Genomic DNA, 25,171 nt, shown 5'->3' on the forward strand with positions numbered 1-25,171 from the left:
GTGTAACAGTAATAATCATAGTGACAGTACTGATTCCCTGTGAGCCCTGGTTGGTGCCTGAGCCCATCTCTCAACACACTCAGGCCTGCTGGTCACTTCACCCTGCCTATCGTGTATAGGAGTTGCTTCATCTGTAAAACATGGTTGATAAATTGCTAATGTGCAGATTTGTGATGAGCTCAGATCATTAATAGTTTGCATTGCTTGGAGATCCTCTATTAGAAAGTGCACGCAAGGCTAAATCATTACTTCTTTCTTTTCTTGAGCTGAATTACTCAATTTCGGAAAAAAAAACTATTTTCTGCAGATGCTGTATGAAATGTTTGTCCTAATGCTCATTTATCGTGAGTGGCACTGATGGAACGGGTGCTGGTATGAAGCAGATGTATCTGTGTAATAGTTTACTTTGATGGCTCCTTTAAGAGGCTTCATAATCTTTATATTTTACCACTGGGTTTGGAATTTTATGCTCCTTTAACAGGTGTATTACCTTGATCAGATGTTTTCATTTTAAACTATTGACTTATGAGCACATGGCCTGCAGGGATTGATGTGCAGCAAATTGATTCCTTTTAAAAGATTTATTCTTATATTCTCTTTTTATTTAGTGTAGGAGTTCATTAGAAAACATAAAGTATTTATAATGACAGTTCATGAGTAAAAGTGAAAGTGTCCTGCAATTAAAATCTTTGTTTCCCTTAGTTTAAAAGTAGAAAGAAATCAGTAGGGATGGGAATACACACAGAAAGATCCAATCTAAAATCAGACAGGGTTTTGTTTTCTGGGTTAACATTTAACAAACCCAGCTTTTAAAATGTTTCTTCTCCACTCACAGCCACTATTGTTTTTGTGCACTTTTATCATTCAAAGAGTTCAGGCTATTTGAAAAGGATGTGTACAAAGATTACCTTAAAATGACTCATTGTAAAAGCTCCCTACCTGATGAATTTGTCCTATCGGAACAAACATCTATTTTAATAGAATCCACTAAAAAAGCTCAATCTGTTCAGCCTGTGAGATGGAATGCAGTAGCAGAGTCCTGCCATGAAAATAGCTTGTGTAATCAGTGGAATATAAATGGCAACAGCATCTTGTACTCCCTTTTATGATGGTGGAAAGAGCAGGAATTCAGTGGGCAGCCATATGACCAGGTCCTGCATGACTGAGGAGCTCACATTTTTGCATTGCACTGTAGCACAGTATCTCGTGTGTCCAAGAGGAGGTAGATTGTTCCCATGTCTTGTGACCAGAATCTCTGTCTGGAGGAAGAAGCAGAATAAAGGACCATTATTTTAAGGGAGGCATTAGAAATCTGTGTAACTGCTGGAAGCATTGATTAACAAAATATTTTGTCATAATGGCTAGTACCCTTCTGAAAGTAAGAGTGGGGAAGCTGCTTGAAATAAAAAACTGCATATATGTCTGGGCAGCTTACAGTTTTAAAGCACTGTCTATGCTGACAGAAGAGGCACGGACATGACAATTACTGAAGGCTTAGTACAAGGATAAATTTAAAGCAACTTTATTCTAGAGTGAGCCTTCTGCATGAATGCATGACTTGTTTTGCTGCCAGTGTGGGTGGCATTTGTTAGATCCTGGAGTCCAGTCTGTGTTGCTGCATGAAATGAGTGTGATGGGGTCAGGTCAGTCCTTGCTGAATGATAATCCACATCATAAAGCTACTGTAAATGATTCAGCATGGTTTAGTATTATTTTCAGCCAGTGCCCAGGAGAGGCCAGGACTGAGCTAGCATTAAGACTGGTCCATGCTTCCTACTCTTATATAACTGAGGGTTCAGGTCACAGAAAAGTACGTCAGGAAAATGAGCACAGCCTCTTTTCACAATGTAGATTACTTGTCTTCCATAAACAAAGGTTGTGAACCTGGGGGGAGGTTTGGTTTTCAGAAAGCATCTCAGAACTTCCTAGAGAAATTGAGTTATGATTCTGCAAGTTGACAGAACTTCTAGGACAGATGCTGAATACCCTTTACTTTCACAGTGACCAGAGAAATTTGCCCCATTTTTGCAAGGAGTTCACATGTTGAGGTTGCAGCTTTGAATTTCTAAGTGGATATAATGTTGTAGCTTAAAGCCAAGAATTCAGTTGCAGACAGGTTATTACTGCAATTGGTGACTATTGTGATTTTTTTTCTTTGATCTCTTACTAAGGCACCTTTGCAACATTAATTTGATGAAATTGTTGTTTGAGGTCATACCAAATTGCCATGTCCTTTTGTTGTTGCCCAGAAAAGGTTCTGAATAAGTCACTCATGTAGATACTTAGGCAGTTTTTTTAAGTGTTTGTAGAAGGCTACAGACAGGAGGGCTTGGATACAGGACTTCAGAAAAGGACAGACCAAAAAGAAAGAAAGAAAGAAAATTTGCAAAAATCAAAACCCATAATTCCTAATTGTCTAAATTCATTTTTAGCAACTACGGTTAGGCTGGACTGATGGCTGTGTGATTGCTCTGCTTCGTTCTGTAAAAAACGGTAATATTGTGGAGTTTCTTATGTACCAGGAAAAAAAATAAAGGAAAGCTCTGTGTGCTTCAGACTTGGCTAGTGAGTCCAGCCAAGAACAGATAGAAACTCTGCCAAACACTTTTTCATTGAAGAGTTTTCTTGAAGCTTTAAGAGGGGAAGATCAGAGCTTTGCAGACAAAATTGCTGATTCCTGCTCAGGGTGCTACTCTCTTTCCTGCATTTAGGGCCGTCTTGCAAATATAGGATAGACATCTGGCAAACCTAGGCTGGGTTCAGTGTCTGTCTGTGGCTACTCATGCATGAGGACCATTTGACTTGGGACTGAAATAAGCAATATCTGCTGGGTTTTGTACATGCATTTTTAGGGGTTTTGAAACCTCGGTGTTTTGCTTTGCTGCAAGACCTTTTCAGCCTGTCCCTGTGCAGTAGAAGGTCCTGTGTGGAAGCCTCAGTGTTGTTCATGTTACCATCTCATGATGGAGCTTACTCTATCAGCTATAATGCTGTACTAGTACAAGCCCCACACTTGAGCTCTTCTTGATCTATAGAAAGGTCAGTATCTTTTTTTCACCCTAGTTCTTCTGCAGTTATATTCTCCTTACAAGTACAGATGTGCTCCTTTACTTGCAGACTTTCTTGTCCTTTAGGATTGTACAATTATTTCAGAGGGGACAGTGTCCTAAAATACTAGAAAAAAGTGTTTGTCTCTGGTTTGGGTCTTTTTTCATTCTTTCTTATAAAGAAATGCCATGAAAAAGCCATGAAGATGGAGTTCATTATGTTAATCCCATCTCTAAAAGTGCTGCTGTGCTGTGGGCCTTTGTTGTCAATAAAATGTCAAGCAATGGCATGTACAGCATGTTGTGCAGACTTCGAAATGCCGCAGCTGTAGGACTGCACTATGCTTTCTACACAAGAGCTGAGAAATTTGGGAGGGATTAATATCGGGGGCCCAAAGTGTTAATACTGAGAACCAAAAGAAAAAAAGCAAACCTTACAAAAAGTTTTCTTCACTGTATTTGTAAAAATGGGTTGTCATTCTTCATAGCTTGAAAGACATCTGTTTACCCCTAGTTTATACAGGAAAGCTGGTGTAGTAGTTTGCCTTCTCACAGGGGCAATATCCTTTCGAGTGTTCATGCCAGTGTAGAGCATAGTGGTGCTATAGTATAGTTATAGCCATTAATTTGTCATGCTTGTGATAATATGGGAGGCAGGTGAAATACCAGAAAGCAAATTGCCTATTTTAATTCCCAGAAAAGAGACTTTTCTTCAGCACTGACCCATTTTATGAAATGGTGGCTTTTGTGTTGTAAAGGACCTGATGCTTTTTTGGTACAACTGTGACCAGTTTGCAGGTCTCCACTCCTGTTGTGGGAATGCCTGGCTGCGGGAAGGTGAGCAAAATACATTAATAATATGATCCTCACCAGCAGAAACCAACAAGGAAAATAATACATTCCTGGAGAAGTATTTTGTAGGTGTGGTACAGAGACTAAAGGACAGCACCATTTTTCATTCTCTCAAGCACTGAAACAGCAAAATTTGCCAGTCTGGTCATGGGGTAAAGAGAGAAAAGACTGTGAGCAGATAAACTCCTGCCCTAATTCTGAAATAAGTATCACACCTTGTTTCTCAGACATAGTATTCTGACATTTTTCATATTTTTTTGAGGAGTATCACCATATCTTCACACATCAGTGGTGTGTTTTAATACCAAGTCTGTGTTACAGATCAGTTACTACTGATTTTCAAGAAAAATTAAATACATTAGAATGAAGACTGGCCATATGTGCTAGTAAAACTTTTGAGGCCAGTGACTTAGTTTAGGATATAAGAGAGATGAGGGTTGTCATGTGGAAGTAAGAGGGATGAGACATGATGGTTGTAATCTCAGGTCATGTAGGAAGTTCTAAGCTAATACCTGACCATAGCATTTTCATCTCCATGCTGCTTTCACACTGATTTCAGGATGGCAGAAGGAAGAGACACATTACTGTTATTATTTGATACATGTGAGCTCCTGTGGCCTTCCCACTATATTTGCCTGGATTGAGCTTTTCCTTCTGCACCGCGGGCCAGGCACTCTGCTGTGCGACTCCATCCACCTCTCCGTGGAGCACTTTGTTAGGTTTCATATAATTACAATTGATGTCTTTCAAAAAATATTGCATGTTATGTTTTATGTTCCTTTTTGACACCCGTGATAGGGTTTCTTTCCGCAAATCACCATGTTCAAAATGTGGAAAGATTGCAGCTGTAAAATTAATTTCATTTGTATTTATCCAGGTGCGGGTATTAGGAGTCAACTGGAATCTGGCATCATAAATCCTCTTCCAGGAAAAAGAGAAAAAAATCAGTATCTGCATCCAGGTTTCTCTTTGTCTTCAGGCTCCTTTTTATTGTTTCACTCAACATGCTGGTGCTGCCAGGTTCCTTACAGCTGTTCTCATTTTGTCTGTTGCTGGCTTGTTTGCTGATTCAGTAACTACAATAGTCTACCCTCCGTCCTTTCCTCCTTCCCTCCTTTCTTCCCTTTCTTTCCTACTTCCTTTTTCTCCTTCTCCAGTATGGGGGTAAACAACTTGAAAAGCACTTTCATCAGCACAAAGAAAGGTTGCTCTTGCAACAAGTTCTGCATCCAGGAATGCTGTGACAAACTGTTTAATCAAACATTTTTTTCAGTGTGGAGGCATATCTTCTTACGTGCAGTATCAGCAGAGATGCTGTCTTTATGTATGGTTTGGGGGTGTTACAGGTAGCTCTGAAAAAACCTGCACTTAAAGGAAAGTAATTTTCTACTTGAAGGAAGATGGGGGTTTAGCACAGGGAGCCAGAGCTGTTGTCAGGCTTTTGTAGGTGGTGTGGTCTGTTGGGCTAAGTTAGGCAGCAGCACAGGACTTTCTAAGAGTAGGTATGAGGATGAAGAGGTGCTACTTTTGCACAGAGCCCTTGTGACTCAACTGACATTTCTACTTGGAAGAATTCCCTTTTTAACGGTGAGAAATATTTTAGTTTGTCTGCTTGGCCCTCTGTGATATGTTCCTACCTCACACTAATGCCAGTCGTATCAGATCGTTCTAATTATAAATGTGACAACTCTGAGAATTTGGATTTTAAAATCCTGGGGGATTTATGGGATATTTTCTAACTCCAAACCAGAAAAAGTTACTAGTAGACTTAACCAGGTTAGAAGGTGGTGTTTTAGCCACAGCAGTACCTAGTCCGCACCTGGATTTGAGCCAGGGAGTACATCTGCTATATATCTGAGAGAGAGAAACGAAAGTATCCTATGCTGTGAGATTGATATCAGCAGGGTCCCCTGTTTCCAGCCATGCTCATTTGCTCTAAGTCATGAAATTAATTAATGGAGAAATTTTCTTGTAAAATAGAGCAGCAGTTCTGATTTACATGACTTCTGTGCATTTGCAAGTATTTTTTTCCCCCTATGGCTAGAGTTGTATTAACAGGTTTTGTTCCCATAAATGAACTAACACGCATGTATTAAGCAGAGATCTCAGGGAATCCAGTCTCTGCAACAACTTTGTCATTCCTTCCTGTTTATTTATTTGTACCAATGAAGATGCCCCCCTGCTCTGTGCCATCCTCTCCCCCCCTCCAGCTTAGCTACTAAGCAACCTCTTCAGTGGCTGCAGTGAATCAGCACTTCTGGCAGGCTCGCCGCTCCTGTGCTCTGCCTCCAAGCGTGACTCCAGTGCGGCACACAGACCCCTCTCGGTCTGCTTCCCTGCTGAAGGAGCAGGGCTCGGCCCTTAAGGCACAAGCTTTCCTGCAGTTTTACAAAACACATAGTAGATCAAAACATTGCACTGGGTTTTACTTTCCCTTTTTTTCCTGATGGAGATCCAGGGGATATTTGCAGCCCCATTTAAAGCACTGTGTAGGCATTCAGGTAGTTATTAGTAAGTGTAATAAATGTACTAAGAAGTAAAAGAAAGTTAAGCTAGATACATTGCAGTTGGAAAAGATGAACCTCATAAGATTGACAGATGTTGGAAAATTTTGAGAAACTCTGAAATAACTTCAGAAAATAAAAAAAAAATCCAATAAACACAAGAGTGCTCTCTCCTCTCCCAGTGTATTTGCAAATCCTTTTTCAGGTCATGTTACCTAAAAAAAAATGGAAGAGAAGGGAGTTCCATTTATTTCATTACAAGGCTGATTTTCAAACTCAGAAAGCTCTCTCACTTCAAAGAAGACCCCACAGAAGATACTGAGGTTCTCTCTGAGCCTTTGGTAATGTTCCCCAAATTGTTCATATCTTCTTCAGTCTGGCAATACAGAGAAAGAGGGTGTTTGTAGACCCATTGCTTTGAATGAATAACACTTGAAACCACAGCTAATCTCACGGAACAAGTTGATGAATAAGGTGTTGAATTAAGGACTCAGAGCATGACCCATGGGAAAGGATAAATCCTGCTTCACTGGAGTTTGTGGTAAGGCTGCTATTGATGGGGTTGCAGAAGGGCAGGATCAGGCTCTCTGCTTAGCTTTGAATGTGTTTTTATTAAATGGTAAGGGAGATGAAAATAATTTGCTTCCAAAAATTGTTTCCTCATAACCAGTACAATAGCAGTATGCAGCAGGACTCAGAGGTCCTGAACTGTATTTCTGGTGTTCTATTGTTGAATAGTTTTTTCCTCCTTACATTCAAATCTGAACTGAAATGTTGGCTGAAATCCTTCATGTGTGTTTTCATGTGTGGTTCCATAGGCATTGTTTTCCTTGATTTCCATTGACATAAATAGTTAAATAACTGAGGAAACTGGAACTATCTAGTATTACTCCTCTTCATCAGATAATTGTCGCTTTGCAGGCCTAATGTGCAATATGTTGATTAGTGCTTTTGTTATATTAAGGAGTTTATTTTTACTGTACATCAAATTTACTATAGATTAGGTTCCTGTATGCAATTCGTTAGATATCTTGGAGGTGGTTTTCAAAGTGATGTCAACCTTGCCTCTGGTTGAGAGCTGAGTCCTTCAGAAAATCACAATACAATCTACGCATGCAATGCCTGTCATTCTGAGTGAGACATTGAGACACTAGGGACTTCCAGGGTTCAAAAAGAGCTCCTGGTATTGGATCTGGAGTGCCAGCACTCCCAGCGTGGTCTTGAAAAGAGTCTCCTACTTCTGTAGGTGGTGCAGAGAGAGTGCCCCACAGCATAGGTCTGCTGGAGTGCTGCTCATCTCGGATGGCATTGCTGTGTGTCCATGTGAGACAGTGCGTGCTGAAATGTGCTTGCCTCAGCTGTACCGTGAGTTGTATGAAAGAATGCATGCAGGTGTTGGCACATAGAGTCATGTGTGAATATAAATGGAGCCTGTATTTTCAAAAGTGGTCCATTGTCTTGGGGATTAATGAGAAACTTGATCATCCGGTTATTGCCAGCAACTGCATACCCTGGGAACACACCATGTATTCCACATCTAGTGGCATGGGTGTGTATTTTAAGGTTATGGCTGTGGAGAGGATTATCTTTTTTTAGGTTTGCTTCATTAAGCCAATTAGAAATGTTCAAGACTAGGAGGTGTTTTTCCAGGTCTTATGACCCCTTTAGTCAAACAATGGAGCGAGAAGTGAAGCAAGCAAGCAAGCAAGCAGACTACAGAATAAGCTGTGTAAATAAAATACAGTAACTAGCTTTTGGTCAGGTAGCATCTTGCTGAGCAGTCTGATTATTGACTACCCAGACAGTTCTGCTGATATGACCAACATAAATTCATCTTTGCTGCTTTTTTTACTGATGCTAATGCCAAAAAACCAGAGGAGCTCTAGGAAAGAAGAACTGGATTCAATTCTGGTTCATGAATCACATATTGAATTGTCAGAAAAGGAACAAATTCTGCCCCAATTGCCACTATAACTATGATAGGTTGTACTTGTGTGCCTCAGGGCAGAATATGGTCTGGAATGAAATAGATGAGGTCAAAATCTGTTTTCATTGATCAAAGAGAAGGCAGTGAAGCTGTAGAGGCAAATGTGACAGCAAAATATTGTCAGCAAGGCCATTCCTCTTGCCAGTGATGCATCATGGCAAAAAGAAGGCTGTTTGATTTTCAGCCTCCATGATGTCTTGGTTGGATTGATAAAAAAAATAATCATTCTGTAAGCAAGTAAATTGAACTGAAAGTAAGACACAGTCATTGAGTTGCAAGATGCCATTTATATAAAGTCTTTCTGCATGGAAAAAAGAAAGGGCCATTCTGTTTTTGTTGTGGAAAGTATTAATTTTTATTTTCTTTTTACTTATATTTTTAGGATCTTGCAAAAGGGAGACAAGGAATGTGGTTTCAGGAATAATCTTCTTTTATTCCATCAGATATATTCTGCAGCCCATTCCATAAAGATGACAATAATAAAAAAAGCAAGGGACACAATATAAGAAACAACTTTCTTTCTGTTAGGGCGGATGGCTTTATAGAATAGATACTGAAGCAGAAAAGAACTGAAAGTGGTTTCTGAGAAGTGTTGACCTCCTTTCGTGCCACTTACTGTGAATTAAAGCTGTGAGTGAGAACTAGTTTGGGCATGTGGTACAGCACTTACAGCAATTGCTGCCAAGGAACAAGATTTGTGTTTCTAAGGAAATGCAACAAAAGAAAATGGTTTAAGAGGCAGTGGCTGTCACTGTGTTAAAAAAAAAAAAAAAAAGTATCTATTTATGTACAGATAGGAAAGAAAGGCCGAATTGGGTTATTCTATATGCAGGTTAGCATATGTGTGAACTCTTGTAATGTGAGATTCAAAATCAAACTACTGTGCATTGTGCAGGGTTTAGCATATCTCACACTGTTAGAGTTTACAAAGTTGAGCTAGCTAAAAGCAGTTGTGACCTGCTCTGTGCCTGTGATTGACTGTTGTTTGTCATTCTTACAGGCGTTATTAGTTACTGTTATCTGTTATAGGAAAGGGATACATTAGAGCAAGGAAACTGGGTTTTTGTGGCTTTTTGGAGCTCCTTTCTTACGAAACCAAAAGGCAAATAACTTCAGTACTTCTAAACCAAGGCTGCCAAACAGTATCACTTACCACTACCTTTAAGGTTATAAATATCTTAGGACATGACATCCACTCACTGATTTGTAGCAAAGATGTTATGAGAATTGTTCATGCACTGAAGTTTCATTAAGGGTTGAAAACTGTAGCAAAACACCAATGAAATAATATTGCTGTATTTACACAGTGTCTTAACTCCTTTTTTTCACCCCTCCAGGGCTGGAAAGGGAACCACCTGTCTCCTTTGCTGATGTCAGACTGCTGCCTGGAGACATGGTGCTTTTGGAAAGCACACGATACTGTACATATTTACACCAAGCTTGTATCTGATTGAGATTGTGCTATGAGACCTGTGAGTTCACAAGTTTCTTCATCATAGTCTCATGCATTAAACATGTATTTGAACTCTGGCTTGAAAACCGTGTGATCTTATGATAGACGTATTTATGTAATAGTTAAATGAATGATCATGCGCTCTCTGGCTCCTTTTCCATGCAAATGCAGAGGAAATTGAATATTATAATATTTCAGTGAGATGTCCTCAATAACAAATTACTGTTTAAAATAACCAATATTTGTATGTATATCAATTGCCTAGCAGTTATTTTTGTCTGCTATTTGCATGATATGGAAAAGAGTTTTTCTAGCAAACGTTTTAAGCTACTTGGTGCTGCTTTCCTTTTGGAATGATCACAAGGGTGCACATTTAGGGACGTATTTTCCATCTGTTTTTTTGAAGCTGGCAAAGCACATAATTTGGAATAGAAAAGAAGTCTGAAAGTACCCATATTTGAACTGGTATGTTTGAGCCATTCTAGGAATTCTTACTCTGTAGCAGTTGGTAAAAGTGAAGGACTGTATTGTACCCTTGGATGCAGTATGCAGGCAGGGCTCAGGGCCAGTGGGAGCCCTATGGGAGTACCCAGGGGCACACCAGGGCCCTCCTGAGGGTTTTGCTGCTCAGTTACTGAGGCAAAAACCTGAAATGATCAGGGGGAGCTCTGTGAACTCCAGCTGTTTGATGCAGTCTTGTGGTGTGGAGTTTTGTTTGAGGTGGGTGCTTTTGCAAAGGCTGGGCTTGAGCTTCTCTTCATACAGCTTTGAGTGATGTGCCTGATGGAGAAGACCCACTGAGTCTTCTGTGTCCTGCGGTGGCGGGCGTGGGGCTGCCCATGCAACCTGTTTGTGGGCTTGCTCAAACATCCCTGTGGCTTTTGCCAGCAGATGGGGTCTTTTTAAGCCAAATACAAGCTTTGCTGCAGGTGTGTGACCCACGTACAGGTTGAGGCCTGAGCTTCCAGGCAGAGCAGTACTGGCATGATGGTGATTCTTTTCAGAGTGGGGATCTTCACCTGGTGAGCCACAGATCACCTACACTCCCTCTGCTTTTCCGTAAGTATTGCTTTAGCTTCATGTCAGCTCACCCTTTTGATGGGACTGCTTGTTGTAGGTGGTGAATAAGTTGGCCATGTTGCTCTGTCAGTGGTTGGATCAAGCTGGGATTGAGTGCAGTAATTTCTCTGAGTTGAGCATTTTGAAAGCACCAAAATACTTGGGGACACCAGTGCTCCTGGAAATCCATGGGACTGCGGACAGCTAGGTAAAACGAGCTCCAGGAAATGTGAACTGTTGCTGCAAAACCTAACTATGGGAAGTAGAGCAGAATTGGGGATAGTAGTGTGCCTGAGGTATCAGATTGCCCAAATTAAGTTCTGACAAAAGAACTGGATTACTTTTGGCTGAGGTCTAGAGTAGATCTAGTCAACATCACAGGTGTTGAGCTGCTTCTGTCTCCTGAGCAGTTCAGGCACAATTCCCGGGATGTGGAGATGGTTTTTCGCTATCAGCTGGATGGGCTTTTTTGCCTGAAGGCTGTTCCAGCGGAAAAACTCATATCAGTGGGTGTTGCTGAAGACAATACTTCTGGATCACTGTGGGAACTAGTTCATTGCTAGCATGCACCAAACTCATAGTGGTACAGGGGGAGATGTCAGTATCTCATCTTCCAAGTTCTCCTTACTCTTGTTATTTTTTTAGAATTTGTGATTTATTTAGTGTAGCTCTTCGCTCTATGTTACGAATTTTTTTTTTTAATGGAGATTGAAGGGTAAGGGAAAACTGGCCTTCCCTATCCTACAGACAGAGAAGTTACAGCTAGAAATGAATTCTTGGGTCCTCTGTTTCATCCTCATGTGCTAGCACCATTTTTTTTTGTATACTAAACAGAGTGTTCTAATGTATGATTGATATTAATTAGGTTTCTGCAAAGTACTGCACACCTCAACTTGAACTGAACCAGAAATAAATATATTGCCATATATTAACATTTTATTAGTTGAGAAGAAGAATAGGATGAAGACACCAATGTGAAATCCAAAGTATGAGCTTCAGACTGAATTAATGCCAGCAGTGCCTTGAGATTAATTTGGTTACTATGGGTATAGAATAAGAAACTGTATTCCATAATGTAACTATGTTTACTGATTCATTTCTGGCATTAAAAACTAAAACCACATTATACATGCAACAACAGCCTTTTCTTTCTTGGACGAAGGTGGGTACATTTTAGTAATTAAAGTGAATGTTGCCCTCTGAAAAGTGCCAGTACTCCAGCAAAGAAGAGTGCTGTTCTTGTAGAGGATCTGCCCCATCGCAGGCAGCAGAACTGCAATACACCAAAAGAGACCTGAAACACAAAGAAGCACAAAGAAAAAACTACCAACCCAGGAAGCTGGCAGTCTTCTACAGCTTCTCATTAAATATCTCTTGTAACATGATATCATCTGTTTCATGTACCATTCAACTGGCCAAATGTGAGTTTTCTATCCTTGCGCCACTTCCTATCTCATCAGTATGTAGGAGAAGGAACAAGTTTTGCATCTTAAGATGTTGAAAGCCGAGTGATAATAAAATAATGCAATAGAAATACCATATATTCAGAAAGCAATTATTTTAAGGAGTTTCAGTTTTGACATGGCTAGATTAAGTATGAAGCTTTTTGTTTTTATACTTACTGTCAAGAATGTTGTTAAATACTGATACCACCTCCTAAGAGAACAACTTTTAAATACCAAAATGAAAAGGATAAGCATTAAATATTTTGGTAGATATATTGTGCCATAATGTATACTGTCTTGTTCTTAATACAAGGCACAGTAGGGCTTAATTAAAAAGTGATTGTACGATCTATCACAAACCTGCATTAGGGATATGGATGCCAAGAAAATTAAGTTGAATAGGTGGTGATAATGAAATCGATATTTTATTGAATAGCTTTTATTCCTATGCCTTTGTTTGCTATCCTTGCCTTCCTGTCAGTAGGTAAGACATTTACCATCCAAAATTCTTTGAAGGAATTCATTTAGTCTGATGCTGCTTTGTTTCATTATTTTATTAGTGTAAGTTATTTTATTCATTTTTTGACAGAGTAAAATGCCTTGACAAACTTCTGACTCCGTCAGAGCAGAGCATGACAGTAAACAAAGAAAAGCAAGTCCTTACGAGCTCATTCCTGTTAGGAGTAGCTAGCTAACAACTGGTACAAGGGTGATTTTCTATTTCCTGTAAGCAAAAGTCAGTCACTCAAAGCCTCCAGGGCAGCCCCACAACCTGATTTTAGTACAGATTTTTCCTGTTCCAGCTCCTGGTGTGGCTTTAGGACCTGCTAAGTAGAGTGTTTAGCATTAGAGAATGGTGAAATATAGCATAATACCAAGTGAAGAATATATACAATAAAAGTAAGTATTTGTACAGCCTGGGCCAAAATCTCCCTTGTTATAACTTCATCAACTTAAATGCTATTGATTTTTCAGGTATCACTGACCTGAAATTGCCAGGATTGTGCTTGGGATGAATTTGACCTATACCGTTAAGGCCAAGCAGAATCACAGTTTTGAAAGTGTAATGCAAAGAAATAGTTACCGTGTATTCTTCTGTCTTGTAATTCTACACGTCACCCAGTTCAGTGCACTGTTGCAAAGTCTCTTAAGATGGGTAGAACTGTGTCTGCAAGCACTGTAGAAAACAATAAAAGAGCTTATTGTTCCCCTTCATATTTTTAAGAGTGGTGTGCTGCAAACCAGACAGCCTGTGCTTTCTGAACAGAGCTGCTGGGGCAGCCAGCTCAGCTTTGTTTTCACATCCCCACTTACTAAGTTCAGTGTTGCCGGTCTCCTTTAAGTGGCAAAAAATCAAATAGCCAAAAGGAAAGACTTGTTTTCATGATCTTTCTGCTTGCATGTCTCAAAAGGACACATATCACATAGTGTAGTGTACTGCACATTGGAACTTGCAGCTTGTCTTGTGCCTGGGTGCAGTAGGCAACATGGGATAATGTGCTAGAGGAGAAGACAGGCACAGCACAAGGCTCTTGAAAGCCATGAGAGGCACTGAAAGCTTGCGTTCGTGGTATGCAGCAGTATAGATATTTGAAAGGTTAGGTTCTGTCTATTTTTAGATAGCCTTCACACTGGAACTGATCTAAAAATGAAGGGGACATAAAAATTGCACGTGTCTCTCCTGATTTATCAGAGATTTTTTGACAAAATGCATTAAAAAAGGCTGTCCTCTGAATCAGAGATACTTTTTTCTGAAGTATAGCTGTGCTTCTTATTTAGAAGAGGAGTCTTTATGTTCTTAATTAAAATGCTGGTGCTGTCCATTTCACTCCAAGATCAGCATTTTCAGATTTTAGCAAAGTTAAAGAAATATGACTTTCCTACTTATTGTTTGGGAAGATTTATTCACTTGTGTAAATGAATTTTAAAAAATTGGCAAGGCCTTTTATCTCATATAAAATAAATCTGAAGATAAATGATCTTTTCCACTAACATCACCTATCATTAAAGTGGCTAAATGAAAATCAAAATGTGTTGCTATTTAGTGCCTGCTCGCCTTTTTACGGGAGATGAAATTGAGCATGTTTACTGGGCAGGAATTGTCAGCGATGCTTCGATTTATTACATTGTCCAGGATATAAATTAACAATCACCATGTGTTTTCCCCTAGTCTCCCTGGAAGATGGTAGCCCTATCTCCCCAAAGTGTACATCTCCAGCATGCTATGCATGCTCCTACCCTTCCTTAAAGAAAACCTGCAAACAATGTAAAATTGTGTTGCATTGAGCTGAAGTGCAAATATTTTTCCGTGTCTTTGTAAACAGGAGTGCATGTGAGAATGAAACAGCTGGAGGTCTACCTCCAGAAAACCCCCTGGGATGAGTCACACTCATTTCTCCAGTCTATGCAATCTCGGTTTAATAAATTGGTAATAATATTATGATGAAGTGCTCTTTGGGGTTGGTTTGCTGTTTTTTCAGAGGGTTTTTTTTTACATAGCAACTTGCAGCACAAAATAATCTTCCATTCTGACAGTTTCCTGGTTTTACTTGGTTCTTTGTTTCTCAGAGAGGAAGGGGGAGCCTGCAATGGGAAAAAGGGAAAGGTGCACTCTGGTGAAGTCTCTGTTTCAGTGTGAATCCTACACAGTCCTTTCAATGCTTTTGGTTAACTGCATTGCCCTGACTTGCACTTCCACGTGTGGAGTTCAAAAGAATAGAAACAACAAATAGTGTTTAATTGAGCCAGATTGCTGAGGAATTTTACAGTGGTAGAGATCCATTAGGGACAAACATAGAAGTAGCAATCTTACCTTATTTGTTGATAGACAGGAAGTAATGAAAGTACGGTCATAGCTCTTTTGGGGAGGAAGCGTGAATCTTCCTGGTACCCACTTAAAAATAATAAATAATCAGTGTCCCAGGGCAAAGGATGTTCAGCAAATACTAAATATATTGGGAACAAAGATATCTAAAATGGTGATAGCTGATGCAATCTCAGTGCTTTATCCCTGTTGCATTCACAGGGGAAAGCTGGGGAAGCCTGAATGGTATGAAAACTTAAAAAAAAAAGGGCGAAAATGTGTGGAGGAGTTTCTGCTTTGAACTGCCTTGGTCCCACCTTCTGTGATAAGGTCTGATTCAAAACCTGCCTAAATCCATTTAAAGATTTCCATTCCCTTCCAAAGGATTTAGAGCAGTCACCCCTTCCAGCTACTTTAACCCCCTCTTCTACTTTAGTGCATTTTCTCATACAGGTATTGAGGCAAGTGATTTGGACAGAATAAAATAAAATAAAATAAAATGAAAATAAAATAATAACTCACCCAAACCTTTCTGTGGCTAGTTCTCCCATTCCATCTCTGCACTAGCTTGTTTGGCCCTGAGTCAGAGGTGAAAGTACTGACAAATTTTTCGTCAAAAGCATCGCTGGAGGAAGGTCAGCCTCTGAAGGTTTACAGCTGCACTTTGTATAGCTAATAAGCCCTGGGCTAAATGCTTATCTTCCTTTATTTCAGTTATCTGAATTGGGGATGGAGGGAGGATGACATCTCTTGCCATTTGTGCAACTTTTTTAGATTAATATTGCAGCTCCAAGAAAAATGAATAATTGGACTTTTGAGCAGGGAGTGGAACCACAAAACCCATAGGGATTCCTCTAGCACTAGTCACTAGTTTGCATATTGCAAGTTAACTGCAATTCATGAAGGGTTCTGGCTAAAAATAACTCCAGGGCTCAATTTTGGCTGGCAGGAACTACTAGTTAAGAGGTCAGGCAAAGCTGATCCTTCAGAAGCCTTGCCTGCATGACACTGTTGGCTGTTGTGATGAGGTGATCCCATCTCCTCTTGGCTTGTCCTTGGCTGACTCAGGAGAACAGGGTGCAGGGGCTGTGAGGAGCTGGGGAAGGGGACCTTTGCTGCAGTCTGGGAGCTTCAGAGGCCAAGCAGTGAGTGCTGGCCGCTGCATGAGTGGAGCTATGTTGCCCACTGACAGGAGTTTTTACAAAAGCTTGCACTCTTCCATAGGCAGACATAACTCTATAAAGCGTAATTTGATCCATAAGTGTATTTTAAAAAACCCCAAACACTAGGTCTTTTGTGTGATATCTTCATTTTATTTTGTTTGCCTAAAATTGTTGCAGAGCAAATCTGTGGCCTATGTTACTAAAACCCCATCAGATTACTACAGTCCAGAATTATTTCCGCATTATACTTCGTTTTAATATGAAAAATGCCAAGAGCTAGGCCCAAGAAAAAAGGCTGACTCAGTTCCACTGAGCTCTGTCTGAAGAAAGTCGTATTTGAAGATGAGAGATGTGTTGGTAAGGCTGTCTGTCATCTCTAGTTTATTAAAAAGAATTGCTAGGAGGCACTAAAACTGTCCACTGCCTTTCCCTCTGTTCCTTCACTCAAAGGTGCTTCATTCACATCGACTTTACCATAGTGGTTTTGTGTAAAACAAGATTTGATTTTAGAGTATTTAAAGGTTACTGTTCTCTCCAGTGCTGTGCTGCAGCCTTGTGTGTGCTCCACTGCAGTCACCTTAACCAGCCATTTTAGAGAGGAGGTACCCTATGTTTTGGAAATAATAGATTTTTTTCTTCCACCAGTTACTGCGAGCCTCCACGTGGATCTGGTAGGGAGTGCGCTCTCCTGCACTGCTGTGGCAGCCTGGGCATCACAGCTCCCCTTCAGTCTGGGAGGCCCTGGCTGGGTCACTAAATGGCCAGATGGCAAAGCAAACCCCAAATGCAATGTGGCAGCTGGGTGGCCACCTCAGTGAAGGCTGGTAGCTTTGAAGGCTGGTAGCTCCCACCAAGTTGCTTATGGTTGCACCAGGGAATCTTCTGTATCCATGGTGGTTGTTCAGGGGATCATCCTCTTCAGATCCCTCTCAGAAAAAGTCAGTAAAAACTAGATCAGCATTAACTATGAACAAGTCAGGGAACAAGAGCTCCAGGGTACTTCTCTAGGTGCTCAGGGGAAAGGGTGCAAGGTGGATGGTAATAGGGATAATGAGAAAGATCTGGGTGGGGTGTTCAGAGTGCTGCAGAGTGTTATAAATACAAGGTGTGTTCCTGAAGCTTCCCCAGGTTCTGCCCTGTGTGGCTGAAGCTGGAGAGGACAATTGCCTGTCCCCAGAAGGAGTGTGAGCATCCCAGCATGGCTGGGAGTGGGAGAGGAAGGGCACAACTTCTGAGTAAGGGCAGATGTTCCAGGCCCCTGAACAGGAATGTCAGAAACCGGTTCCTTGGGTCTGATAATATCAGATATGAGCAGGTTTTTGGTCTCTTCCCAGGGACTTGAATGTGTGGAAGGATAAGAGGATAATAAGAACTTTATGACTTCTTTTGTTCCAAGGAAATATCAGCAGTGAGGTGAGTAAAGGAGAGATGATGAAGATCTGCAACGGTCTGCGATTTTGATGTGGTCCTGCTTGCTCTGCCAACCTGCAAGACAGTGCAAAACTGGAGTCTGTCTCCTTGGCTTGCCTGGGTGTCTGTGCTCAGACAGCACCACAGCCTCCCCAGGAAACGGATGTGTTTACATGGCTCCATTTCTCAAACATACAGAGGTCATAAATTTAAAGGTAGATACTCTTTTACATATCAGTCTTTCTATAAAACAGTAACACCCAAGTAAAAGACGTTGTTTGTATTCCTTTTTGTAAGCCTGACAAGCTGGATTTTCCTACAGATCATAGCAAAGGAGGGTTCTGGAGAACATATGCTCCAAATGTTGGAGGGAAACAAGTGACAAATATATTTTTTATGTAATCAGCTGGAGTGGGTTTGTTTTTCTTGTTTTTAATAACGAGTAAGTGAAACATGCTTATAAAGAGGGTGACGTTCAGGGAGATATAAGAAAGATTATAGGAAGATTGCTTATAATGGGTACCTGTGATCCTCCTGCTTTACTTGAACACTCCTGGAAGGTTTTACTACAAGCACTCAGTTACAAAGAGTCGTGTGTCTCCCAGCCTGGTTAACACTGATAATCAGGTAATCTGCACTAATAGTAAATACTCAGAGTCAGTTCCAGTTGCACGTGAACAAGTGAGTGTTTTCCCCTGGCATTCAGTGCTGTTTATTTGAGCCTTCAGTCTGTGGAGGCAGATGTGGCAAAATTCAGCCTGGTGTCAGTAATGTCAGTAACGCGTCGCTGTTCAGAGAAAGTTATTTTGGACTCTCAAATATACAGCTCCTCAGACAGCAGCCTGTGACCCAGAGCTGGGCCAGGAATTAACTTGGCCCTGATGTCTTGAGTTTTCCAGAGAGCACTATCCTGGGTTTCTCTGTTAAAAAACATCTCAGATCATAACTGCCCTAACAAAACTAGAGAGAGCAGATGGCTTTATGCCATTGTAGAATTACTGCACCAATGAACCCAGAAGTTCAAGGAGTTTGATTCACCAGCTTATGCTATCGAGAGTGTATTGTGGGTAGTGTGAACTGGATAAATGAGGAAAAGAAGATGAGAAGGGGAAAAAAAAAGAGTAAACAAATAGGATAGAAGTGGAACAGAGAGAATGGACTGGAGAACAAATACAGGACTGTGCAAAAAATACGAGTAAAGATGCACAGAAGAAAGATTTTTAATAAAAAATTAATAGGGTACATATACTTTATATAGAACACCATTCACGCTAACACACCTTTGGAGTGCAGTTTGCTCTTTTATATACAACATTGGCTGATCTTTTGCTGTAAAGCCATTCAGTCTTGGAGGGTTGAGCAGAAAGGGTTGAATCGATGTGAGAACTGATTTGCAAACCTCATCAGGCTGAAACTTCCTCACTATTTTTATATACAAGTTTGCTTGTCCTTACTCCACTGGAAAAGTAGCAAACTTTGCCAAAAATCAGCAAGTATCACAGTCTTGGGGGCAAAGAGAGAAAAGATTTCTTCCTCAGTGCCATAATGAAGGGGCTAAGTTTTGTATTTCGAAATCACAAGGTCTCCAAAATCAGTAGCTTCTTTAAGAGACCTAAATTACAGGGAATAAAAACCTGACCATAACTAGAAAATGTGGGTGGGAGGAGAAAGAGATAAAATGAATGCTGAATCCAGGAAAAAGTCAAGGGCAGAGGGCTTGAAGGCTTTGGTCTTTTGTGTCTATTTCCTGTTGTTGCAGGCAGCCATACCTACTACTCCTGCTAGAAATGTGTCACGATTTCGGAATTAGTGCCCAAATGCTGTTGGAAGGCTTACCAGAACTTTCTTGAATCATGGCCCTTAAAGAAGAAAAGGCAACATTTGGGAATTGCGGAGACCTGGTACAGACTAACCTGAAAACAGGGGAAATGCAGTAGTTGAAGAGGTGGTCTGATAATAGGTGTCCTAGTAAAGGACATTTCAACAGGGCAGATTGTGTCAAATGGACCTGCAGACTTTGTCAGCTGAAGGAGGGTTTTCTCTGTATGTGTTTGTTATGGAACAAAATATCGTGTGTGTATGTGCTTAGATATTGCCCCACAAAAGATGTTTGTGCAATTCTTTACTGTTGTCAAAACAGAGGGAAGAGCATTGCTAAAGCTTCTAGGGAATGTTCAGAAGACAAGGTTTCCTTTGAGGAAGCAGCTTAGGTGCTGGCTGGGTTTCACAGGCTTCATTTGCATATGTGGAGGCTGCGTCGTTTCCTAACTACACCACCACTGCAGCTGTCTCCCTTGCTTTTCTCCTTCTTGGGGCACTAGGTTCAAAACCCACATTAAAACGTGGGAAAAAAAGATCCTAGTGGGTAAATTTGTACTTTGGCTGGGGTTAGACACTTCAGTTAAAAAAAAAAAAATTCTTCCCAAGCAATGGGGACCCCTTGTTGAAGTCTCACAGTCTTTTGTAGTTGGAGACTTGCTTGGAATCTCTTCCAGGTAACACTGGAACTGCCAGCAAAGTTCAAGCTATAATGTAGACAGGGCCGTAGAAAAGCTCTGGGGGCTCTGTAATTATTACCCATTGGTTGCTCCCTCTATAGTGCACTAAAAAAGTTCTTCGATCTCTAAAGCTTGTATGGTAAGAGCACCACTAAGGTCACAGTTTATATTTATCAGTTAACTTGCTAATTTGAAGGGAAAGCATTGAAGTGGAAGTGTAGAAAATAGAAACAACATGAGCAGGTCAAAATACCCAAAACAGCAATATGAAATGTTCCACTGTAAATACATTTCTATAAAAGGTGTGAATGAAATTTCAAAAAAAAACAGATGATGGATTCGGCACAGTCAATGAACACAATTATAAGTAGGTATTGAAGGAGAATATTCCACCAACCATGGATCCACAGATAATAATTAATAAGAGCCGACTCCACTCCAGGCACGCAGGTACCCAGTATTATTTCACAGTTGACTGTTCAGGGGGTAGAGGTACTCACCTTTGCCACAGATCTTAATAATTTACTGCAGTTTTATCATTAAATCAGCATATAATTGGGAAGGAAATTAGGTTTTTTTTTTGTCGTGAGGGCAAAGCAATACCGTTAATTTAATTATTTGTAGGAAAGGCTTTCTATAGTTATTCGGTATTTTGCTGTGGTTTTTTTTAATTAAGTAAAGTAAAAACAATGCCATTTTTGTCATCAGTGCTTGGTGAAAATATGACAGTGTGATGTGATTTGCAACTGGAGCACAAGCTTGGAAAAGTGTACATTTTATCAGGACTGGCAATAATGAATTACAAGGAAACACAAATAAGCTAAGAATATATCTGAGACCTCCTACCATTTCTGAAGGTTCCAGTGTCTGTGGGAAAAAGGCTATTTCAGGAATTGTACTTCTTATTTATTTTATTTCTCTCAGCAAAATTGCCATAGCCTGGTATAATAATTGAATTCATTTAGTCTTTAGAATACTCAAGTTTGCAAATAACAATGAAAATGAATATTTCATGACATGGAGGATGATAAGCTATAGTTTTGTAACTTTGACTGGTAGCCCAGCACAAGGGAACCAGCACTTACATTTCACGGGAATTTTTGCACCCAGATAACCAAAAGAACTGCAGCTTAAGACAATAAGCAGGCAGGTGGGGTAGTTAAACAAGACCTTTATTTTTGGTGGTTTTTTCCCTGTTGTGGACAACATTTTGCAGTTCAGTTTGATACATGGAGTTTGTTGTGTATGCAGTGCAAAGGGTTATCACAGACCAGTTGCACTTGCAGCAGCCCCTATTGTCTGGGAAAGGCTTTGACGGGGAGACAGGTCTGTTAACAGTGTGTCTGGATTTTCACACGACAAGAGATATTTAGATGTATTTATTTTTAATGAACAAACGCTGGGTCCAGGTCAGAAGGGTACAGAAATGCGCCCTGAGGCAGATTATAGAGGCGGGTAGGGGTCAGGGCGGTCCCGGGCAGGACGGAGGCAGTTCCTTGTAACAGCCATGGTTTCTTGGGAAATACACTGAGACAGAGAAGTGATTAAAGAGCAGCTCAGAAGTACTGTAATCCACCTGGGAACAGGATCAGGCTTCCCCCTCGGAGCAGGTGAGATAACTGTAGGAACGCTTTTTACAGATGCTGAGTCCATTTCAGAGAAATGCTGGGGTAGGTGGGAGTGGGGGGGTGGGGCGGGGTGCCAATACATTTACGGTGGAAAAACTAACTTGAGTTGCAATTGTCTACGAGATACCATTAGCCTAACCAAAATACTTGGGGAGGTGCAAAAACCCCGAGCGCAAAAAATGTTGGGAGGAGGTGTAACTTTTGCCGAACTCTGGGATAGCCTCTCCAAAGAGAACAGCGCCGGGAAAGCGGTGCAGGCACTGGAAAGGTTGTGCTGGGGCTACTCAGAGCACGCAGGCTGTAGCTCGGCTGGGAGTCATTTCACTTTTTCTTTATTATAAGCGCAGCTCTGCCTATTGTGTGCTGGAGTGTGGGGGGAAGACAAAGAAAGCAAGCTAAGAAATTAAAAAATATGGGGAGGGATAGGAGCTGTGCTATGGCAGGAGCAGCGTTCCGGGGGTGTGGCGTGGAAATCTGCTTTGAATCACAGCGGGTTGCCGCGGCCGCCGAGGTCTGAGCGGGTTTTGCAAAGATTTACTTCACTTCAGGCTGGGTCTGCCCCTGGCTGACGTCACGGGCTGGAGCAGCGGCTCCAGAAGGCTGGATGAGTGACAGCCCAGCCTACTTTTTAATAGCTTTGTCATGTGACGGGGAACAGTAGTAAGACAGGTGCCTTCGGTTCACTCTCAGAGAGGGTCTCGTTGCCTGCATGAGTGTCTGCTGCCTGCCTGCCTACCTCTGGACTGTAGTTTGCCAGCTTTCCTGCCGTCGCTCCGCAGCTGGATGGCGTGGGACATGTGCAACCAGGACTCTGTATGGAGTGATCTGGAGGTGAGGAGTGCGCGGCGCGGGCGGCCGTGGGGTGCCGGCAGCTTGCGGGGGCCGTGGGCTCGGCAGGGCACCGGCAGGACGGCCGAGGCAGCGTACTTTGCAAACAAGTCCCTATCTTATCTTAACTCCAGTAAGTTTTCTATTTTAAGGTTACTCTGCGATGCCTTGAGCAAATCAAAGCTGAGCTCCTGTCATCAGTATAGTATCTCCTGCAGTTGGAAACTATTTTCATGTGCCTCTGGCTCGCTTTCCCGTCATATGCAATATTTATGCTCTAAGATATTGATATGAATCGGTGTCTGAAGTGGCGTTTCCAGTGGCGTTCAGTGGCCTGGTTGGACAAATGCCATGTTTATTTAGAATAAGGCTAATATTTCTTTTTTTTTTTAAAAAAAAAAGTTATAATTAACTCATTGCTTCATATTTTAATTTCTTGTTTCACTGTGCTCCGTTGAAGGTTTTTTCCTTGTTTGTCAGCTGCAGAATAGAAACACACACACAGGGTTGAATACCCTGTTGTTTGGCTTTAGATGCTTTTAAAAGAGATTTCTGGAAGGAGATGTTTCCCTGCTACTTGTGGTATTGGAATACTGACGCTGTAGCTAATGCCCCGTAGAGCAGGGTTTGCAGTCAATCTGAGTAGTCCAAGAAATGGTTAAATCCCACTGTACAGCAGAGACAACAGGATGAACCATGAGAATAGAGTTTATGCAGGACTGTGTGAACTGCTACTGCTGCTGCTGCTGCCGCTGCTGCTGCTTGTGTAAAAATAGACGGCAATACATCAAATCCACAGCTTCTGCTGGCTACAATTCATAAAAGAAAAAAAAAAAAAAGGCAAGCAGCCCCGTGGTAATCTCTGGAGTATAATGTGAGGTTTGAGGATTTCTGCATGTTTGCATTCAGCAAAATGGAGCATTACCTGAAAGTTCGGGCAACTTGCAAAGCGAAGCAAACTTTCTTTGGACCCCATGGAGAGGAATCCCAAATACAGACCTGCTCAAAGGAACTAATCCTCTGGCTTCGGGCTTGGAATAAGTGCTTAAAATGCTCCCCTTGGGCAGTGGTGGAAGGAAAAACAGGTTACAGGCAATGCTTTTTAAATAAGATGTTCATGCTGTAGAGAGCCACCCATCTAAAGTGAACCATTTCCGTGTTCTCCAGTAAATTTTTCCTATCTGGCAGAGCATGTGTGTTGATTCTCAAGCAATTTTGTAATGTTTTAAATATTTGCAGCTTGCCATTGTATCCACAGATTTTGGTTTGCATATTGTAATTGGTCTTATCTTGTTTTTATTTCTTGGTAAAGTGGAATAGATATGGATAATTCATATGTCCTGTAGCTATTATGAGTCAAGGCAGTAAGTGGATGACTTTCTGGCTCCAAAGTCCTAATGGTTTCTGAGTAGCTGGAGTATCCTGTGGGTTGTTGTCTGGCTTGTAGCATGGGTCTCAGCTGCCGTAGCTTCATTTTTCCATCATGTATTATTCCTAATGCTGCTAGGAGCTGATTGAGGAACCAGCTTATATGGAAATATGGAAGATTTATTTTAATCACTAGAGTTCTTGCAGTAATTTCAAGCTAGTAACAGAATAGATAATTTATGTCAATGACTTTTTCATAGTGCAGAGAGAAAAAAAAAAAAAGAAGAAAAGAGTTTGATCTTAATATTAATTGTGTGGTGGATGGATTAACTGTGGGTAGGATTTTGCCAATGTGCTCCTGCACTGCACTTCCTGTAGCAACACTAGCGTCTGCGTGCTGCTTTGGCTCAGGGGATCACCTTTACTGAGCTAAAATAATGCAGGCAGCAAGTACTGGGGGCAGATTTCATTTTTTGAATCATTAATATTCGCTGTCAATGTAAAATGTATTATATTCTCTCTCACATAATGACAGGATGGTGTGTTGTTTAATAAAGGCCTGCATCACTGTAGCTGATCAGCATCCCCAGTGCTTCACAGCTTAATGAAGGTGATGTACAGTAAGGTTGCGAAGATTGATAGAATCCACATGACATACATTTTGTCAAGTCTCTCTTTCTTTCCTGAGTTCATCCCCTTGGCACTTTGAAAAACTTGTTAAAAATAAAACACAGATTATATTTTCATTAATATAATTAATATGGCACAAATCCAGTCTTCTTCTTTTTTTTTTTTTTAATTTTTTAAAATTTACCTTCAAAGGCACAAAACCAGCCAAAAGGTTAATGGAGAATTATACTTAATTATAATGATTCATTACCATCAGTGCAGTTAAGCTAATTTACTGTTTGCGCCTGAACTAAGAGAAAAAAGGTCTGTTGGAGTGAAATAACGCACAGTAATTAGCCTTTTGTGTTTAGTGACTGCTTTATCCTCCTAAATGTTACTGTAAAATTAGGGCTATAGTTATGGAATAACTATCATATCAAATAACAGTGGGAAGACAGTAAAATGTGTGCTAGCAATGCAGGTGCACCTGTTACAGATGTACAGGCAAACAGTAAAT

At 40.9% G+C, this 25,171-nt stretch overlaps 1 protein-coding gene and 1 long non-coding RNA gene across 3 annotated transcripts in view; one reads left to right on the plus strand and one right to left on the minus strand.

Annotated features, from left to right (window-relative positions):
• PPARGC1A (PPARG coactivator 1 alpha) overlaps window positions 1-25,171 on the plus strand; it is a 367,686-nt gene that overhangs the window by 276,443 nt on the left and 66,072 nt on the right. The window contains exon 1 of one of the 2 annotated variants that reach the window (XM_069014333.1): window positions 22,506-22,680. The exons of the other annotated variant lie outside the window; for it this stretch is intronic. Within the exon in view, the coding sequence (XP_068870434.1) occupies window positions 22,633-22,680 (48 nt within the window). The 5' untranslated portion in view covers window positions 22,506-22,632. Of the gene's footprint in view, window positions 1-22,505; window positions 22,681-25,171 lie in introns of those variants that run through there. 2 annotated transcript variants of the gene reach the window in all.
• On the minus strand, window positions 11,851-13,835 carry LOC138109112 (uncharacterized). The gene is made up of 3 exons (XR_011150278.1): window positions 13,662-13,835; window positions 13,432-13,524; window positions 11,851-12,196 (listed from the first exon to the last, which is right to left on the minus strand). It is a non-coding gene; the product is annotated as an uncharacterized lncRNA (long non-coding RNA).

This window comes from Aphelocoma coerulescens, chromosome 4, assembly GCF_041296385.1.
Source record: "Aphelocoma coerulescens isolate FSJ_1873_10779 chromosome 4, UR_Acoe_1.0, whole genome shotgun sequence".
Classification (NCBI taxonomy): domain Eukaryota; kingdom Metazoa; phylum Chordata; class Aves; order Passeriformes; family Corvidae; genus Aphelocoma; species Aphelocoma coerulescens.